The sequence below is a fragment of the Papilio polytes genome, unplaced genomic scaffold, assembly GCF_000836215.1.
Source record: "Papilio polytes unplaced genomic scaffold, Ppol_1.0 DF821289.1, whole genome shotgun sequence".
NCBI classification, from domain to species: Eukaryota; Metazoa; Arthropoda; class Insecta; order Lepidoptera; family Papilionidae; genus Papilio; species Papilio polytes.
The window spans coordinates 6099969-6106324 of record NW_013527915.1 but is presented as its reverse complement, the minus strand read 5'-3'; the positions used below and the strand labels follow the sequence as shown (position 1 = coordinate 6106324).

General features: G+C 32.0%; 1 protein-coding gene across 1 annotated transcript; it reads right to left on the bottom strand.

The window, feature by feature from the left end:
* Window positions 1-1033: 1033 nt before the first annotated feature.
* Window positions 1034-2675, bottom strand: LOC106109229. The gene is made up of 4 exons (XM_013290640.1): window positions 2407-2675; window positions 2196-2336; window positions 1751-1991; window positions 1034-1293 (listed from the first exon to the last, which is right to left on the bottom strand). The coding sequence occupies exons 1-4, from the start codon at window positions 2526-2528 to the stop codon at window positions 1174-1176; spliced, it is 624 nt and encodes a 207-aa protein (XP_013146094.1). The 5' UTR covers window positions 2529-2675; the 3' UTR covers window positions 1034-1173.
* Between the last annotated feature and the right edge of the window lie 3681 nt (window positions 2676-6356).

Sequence of the window (6356 nt, the reverse complement as noted above, 5' to 3'; positions counted from 1 at the left end):
AAACAATGCCCGCTCGCCGTTTACAGGTTAACTATTGCCCCCATGTCGAAATTAAAATCTGAGAGACTGTCCTGCCTAAATGTAAGAAGGCATAAAAGCGCAAACAGAACGAATAGTTAAAGTAAAAATTAATAACGTGGTCACATTAGTGACAACCGTATGATGTCTAGGTGAAGGTCAGCAATCTTTGCATTGAAACTTGTAAATACCTTCACTTTTAAGTCAGATACATGTGCAGTCATTTCTGATGTCATTGTCATCATGGTTTAATTCCTAATTGGTAATAAATAAACTAAAAATTATCTCGTACGGCATTGTTACTACAAGTATGCGCCCTTACATTTTACCTTACATTTTTAATTGGTGAGGTCGAAACAATTGGGTCGCTTCAGTTGGATTTACTTTATGAAAACTGGGAAACGATCCATTTTGTTTTTTGTATAGTTTGCATTCGATCGCATTCATTGGCGGTTTCCTTTGACCCAAATTCTAATTATTATGTTTTAAGGTATAGCAGTACTAAATATTGGTCGTCATAATAAATTAAAACTTGAATATCAAGTAAATCGTAACTTGCATTGATCATACCAGATACAAAATATCGACACAAAACTATGATCACAGAAATAATAATTACATAAAAGGGACATAATTACATAATAGTATTTGATAACTTAGACTATTTAAAATCATTTACTTTAAGCTTTAAATTCTTCATGCTCTATGTACTTTTACCCTATATTTACTTACTGCGTTGGCGCAGCGACCCGAAGTGGGTCTTGGCCTCCGACACGAGAGAGCGACAACTCTATACTTATTTATACTATTTTACTCTATATTTTTCTTCAATAAAATATGAGTTTATTGTAAAATCTTGTTATATATAAAAACTGTGACATTTTGATGTCAAACAAGTTCAATATAATGTAGGTAACAATTTCCTCATGTAGTCTTCCTTATAGTTGATCGAATCAAGAAATAATATTTTTACTTCAAACCAAAGACAAACGCTAGAATTGCAAGAAAAACAAAGTTATATCTAACCAAATTATATTTCTTTGGTTTAAGTGTATTTATATAGAAAAATTAACAACATTCAGTCTTAAACGTAATACAAAAGATGTCCAAGTGCTTGACACAATAATTGTGCAATCATGTGTCACATTGATACAGTTAATTGATATCTTTTAATGATTTTACAAATAATGCTGTCAGTACAGCTACAACTGCACTCCCCATAGCTCCAATGAGAATCTTCTTACTCCTTGATTTACCTCTCTCTTGGTTTAGTGCCTGTAAAGGACAATTATAACATAAATTTATATACCTTTCTCTCTGCCAGATTTCTCATTTCTCAAAAACCCTCAATAGTCAATAACTAAGCTAATGGTTTAGGAACATTTTTATTTGATTTTTATTCAGTGATATCATACTAATCTAACTAATATTATAAATATGAAAGTCTAGATGGATGGATGTATGTTAGATTGTGGCGTTAACCGCTGAACAGATATCTATGTGATTTTGCATAGATGTAGAAAAAGGCTGGAAGAACACATAGGTTACTCTTTTGTGTTTTTTTAATTTCACGCATGTTATAGCTAGTATATGAGTATGGAAATGTACTTTAGGTTGCTGTAATGATTGCCAACCTTCGTTAGGAGACAGCACCAAAAGAAGAAAAATGGAAATGTAAATTTTAATATGAACTAACAAAAATATTTGTGAGATGAAATTATTGTTTATTTACCTTAAAATTAGTATGTAGTGCTACATCCATGGAATTTAATATTGTAGTTATTTCACTTAATGTAGACAGAGCTATGTCTGATGCATATTTTTCTTTGTAAAGTATACAATCGGAAATCTTTTTAGTTTTCTTAACAGCCAAAGTATTTGCTAACACACTTAAATACACTCTATATAAATGTTGAGAACTTTCTTCTAAGATATCAACAATTTCTATCGGTCCTAAATTTGGTAATAGTGTTCTGTAAAAAAATTATAATTAACTTGTAGTAACTTACTGTCAAATTTAGAATTATTAAAAACTTACTTTAATGATTCCTTGTTGCAATATCTTACACTAAATTAAAGATTAGTCTCTTATTAGTGGCCAATTTAGGACTTAGTGTGGCAGTTAGAAACTTTTTTTAAATATTGTAACTTTGATATAAAAAGTTAGTTTAACTTACACATTACCGCATTCATTATAGATAGGTAAATTTTTTACTTCCTCAAGAAGTTTCTGTCGGACGCTTGGTTCATCAACCCCTAGCTTAGTTAAGTCTTCATCAGTCAATTCCATGAGCGTACATTGTCCGATGTTGTTTTTTCTAGAAAACACAAATTAATTTAACTTTTAATTTAATTACATTTACTAAATTTAAATCACATAAATTGTACCTGAATATTTCGACGTATTTTTCCGCGTCTAAACCTACTAATAGTGCATGCATTGTTACATCAAATTCTGTTGGGTTTATTTTGTCATTTATAACAACTTCTTTGCCTTCATCGGTATCCATGTTTAAAATAATAAAGATTTCACTGGGTTACGCTTTTTAATAAGAAATTAAGACAACAATTATTGCAGCAATTCAGTTGATATTTTGTTTTTGTTTGTTGATAAGAATAATAAAATTAAAACATCAATTCATTTGAGTGACAGTGACATCTATCAAAGTGACATTGGTAATAAAGCATAAGTTTTTTTGTGAGGTATACGCAAAAGTAAAGTATCGCACGAGATTTCAGTGGTTTGTGATATGCAAAAAAGTATGTTCTTTATTTTATAGATTTTAAACATAAATAATATCATTAGAAGAGAAATTAAAATTAAGTATATATGCCAATTATCTCATATATGCCGGTATTTTTACACCAAGTATTTACGTTAAACTGGAAAAAAAATATTTTTGACAAAATATTCTTCTCATCTCTCACAAAACTCACAAATTTCACAAAATAACACCGAAAAATCAAATATTGTAACAGCGGGCGGCATGCTATGTAATCATGTTTATCTAATTTTGGTTTCGGATCAAAACTACGAATAATACCTCACTCATATAAGAACTTTCTATAACTTTTATTGCATTGATTAACATTTTTTGCTACTGTAAGAGTTTATGGATGAATGATGTGTATTTTACTAGTTTTTTAACATTTATATTTCATTAAAACGCTCATTCATGTATCCTGTATTCTTTTACTATGTAAATGTATGTAATTATAGACAATATTATATCTGTAAATGTAGTTTAAAGCAATCGGTAGACGCCTCAATTAGCAAAGATTACTCATACTTTCGTAAAGTGAGTAATTAACTTTCATATTTTAGCTTATAAAACATTGTAATTAGAGAAAATGTACTGTTCGTATCAGTTAAAGATAGATGTTTATGATGTTTTCGTTATTTTACAATATATAGTATATCAACGTTTCAAAATATTTAAGTTTAACTCGAACTTTTATTTAAATTCACGTAGACCGGAGTAAACGACGAGAGCCTTATTTAAACACGAGCTGTTGCCCGCGACTTCGTACGCATGGTATTATAAAACATACAAACTATATAAATTACAAAAAGCTACGTATCTCTCGGGAACCGGACATTTCTCGGAGATGAAGCTTATCCCATGTGTACTCCAGACTTTGTTTTATATCTGTGCCAAATTTCAATAAGATATGTTGAACCGTTGCAGAATGATCGAGTAAATATTAAAAAACTAAATTAATTAATCCCACGGGAACCGTAACTATTCCAGGGATAAAAGGTAGCCTATGTGTTCTTTCAGTCTATGCTCTAAACCTGTGCCAAATTTCACGGAGATCCGTTCAGCCGTTTAGACTATAAACGCTAACAAACATCCATCCATCTATCCATCTATCCATCCATCTATCCATCCATCTAAACTTTCGCATTTATAATATTAGTAAGAAGTAAGATTACAACATACGTCATGCGGAAACATGTGAGGCTTTCCGAAGAATGTGTTCGTATCGATAATAGAACCAACCACAGGTTGCCCACCATAATCTATAACATACATACATGGAAAATATAAAATTCTTGACTTTGTACAACTCTACCCCGTTTTTGGTATCAGGGGGAGGGAGAGGAAAAGTTCAAAACACGCTGCCTTCTGGGGGAAAGACGAGTGTTACAACTCAACCCTTATCGGACGACTTAAATAATCAGGAATGTAGTCTTTGCCAGGTGTTAGCTGGGGTTTTTGCTGACACTGCCAAGTCAGATCCTTGTGAAATTTACATCCTTACCTCCGGTTATGTACACCCAGAGAGGTTTCATCCCTAGTACTGAGTGTATACTTATAATTTTAACAGAGCAAAAGTTCTTGAGATTAGTATGTATTCAGATAGTAACTTTAGTAAAGTACCAAATTGTAAATTGTATAATCCTCGAGAAGAAAGTTATGCAATTAGTAATGCGATCTAGTTTCACAAATTTCCTTTCCCCAGATGGGATTAAAAACATAACACAAGAACTACTAACCACTAAACGTGTTTTAAACGCAGATGAGGCTGATGCATAATTCTAAGTTGGGGTAAATAATTACGTGAAATGTGTTGTGTGAGACACGACTACGTGGGAAAACATTTCCGTGATGCGAAAAATTTTATGAGGCATGCCGAATATGTAGGGCTGTACACGATAATGCACATTTAACACGTGTACATGAGATACTTTTTGGTTAATAACGACTAGTGCAGCGTTAGTTGGTAGAGGGCAACTGCGTTGAGAGAAGTCATTTTTTGATATCTCTTATTTAACTTGTAATTCAGGACAAATAGAGAATATCATATTAATTGATATTAAATTGAGTTCTGGTCTGTTATTACAAACAAAAGTATTTTAACAATGTTATCTTTTTTAACTTGTAATAGAATGAGAATTTTACTTCTAAATTCCACATCCTTTTTTCACCGATGTTATGTGTCACTATCATTTCTTTGTTAAATTGTTTATATGATAGAGAAAGTTTTGTATTGTCTGCAGTTAAAACCAGACAGCAGCGAAAGTAATTTACATAGTTATCTTAATAAGACATCTTTTGAATTTTAAATAGCCCTTACTTACTGAAAACAAAATACAATAAATTCTGATAGCTCCTAAATTAACGTTATTCCCATCAGTAGTTGCTATATGAAATATTAGGTTATAAATATATTTACATCTAATACTGTTATGATTATTTAGATATTCGTATTCATAAGCACTGGTACTTAGTTGCCACTTAAGCGGTCAGCCAAAAAGTTGACCGTAAAATGCTCAACCTCGATTATCACGTTCGGACTTGGTTGGACTTGGACAGTTGCACACATTATAATAATACAAACTTAGAAAATGCTTAAGACTGTCGATGCTATCTTAAGCCGACGCACAATATGATGGTAACGGTATATTGCTAGTCACAATGTCATATAAGTATACCAAAATGATATGCGATTTATTTCAGAGTTAATCATTTTGAAATTAAAACAAGACTCGTCCGCTGTAAACTATCAGAAATTTGCAACCTCGCGTTTTTTTTTCAAAATGGTGCTGGTTTAATGTTTCTGTTAGGTACACTGTTTAACAACCGACCCTATAGAATCATATTATCTGTACTCTTACTCTGTAGCTGCTCACCTAAGCCTTTTTGTAAGAGTCTACGGATGCGCTACCGAAAGTTTCATTAAAAGTCGAAAAATATTAACATTTTCGTAACGAGACTAATCCCACCTAAGTAATTTACAGACGTAAAATATCACATTTCTTATAAAAGTGATAAAATATAAAGCGGCTTACCTTGATAATAAGAACATAACGGTTCATAAACCACAACGTTACGCACTTACCTATATTACACATGTAAAATGTACGCACTTTCTACTCCCTCGTATTTTATACCACTGTAATTCTATTCAGTTTTAGCACCTTACTACACTATCTATAACAAAAAGTCCATGTTTCTATAGAATTTCAAATAAATTGCATTCCTTCAATAATATTTTGTTAGGCTATTCATCTATTCTTCTTTAATGACCCAGCCAGTATTATTTTTAGTATGACTAGCGCCCAGGGCGGAACTTCTAAATTTCTAAATCTTTTTAGCACTTTTTAGGGGAAGGGATGTAAACATGGATACGCGAGGCTGTAACTCGCAGACCAGTGGCGCCCCATTCTGTCCAGCGCCCTGGGCGGTCGCCCAACCGCGCCCTATCTAGATAACTTAGTAATTAATAATAGAGATCGTGTTAAGCAGACATAGATAAAAATGGGAAACTCATTAACATAAAGCAAAATTAAACAATTTTTTAATCAGAATTATTCTTTTATTATTTTCTAT

Coding starts and splice junctions, on each gene's coding strand:
- LOC106109229 (XM_013290640.1), bottom strand. CDS start 2,528: ATGGATACCGATGAAGGCAAAGAAGTTGTTATAAATGACAAAATAAAC. Junction 2,337..2,406: donor AAATACGTCGAAATATTCAG/GTACAATTTATG, acceptor TGTGTTTTCTAG/AAAAAACAACATCGGACAAT. Junction 1,992..2,195: donor TATAATGAATGCGGTAATGT/GTAAGTTAAACT, acceptor ATTTTTTTACAG/AACACTATTACCAAATTTAG.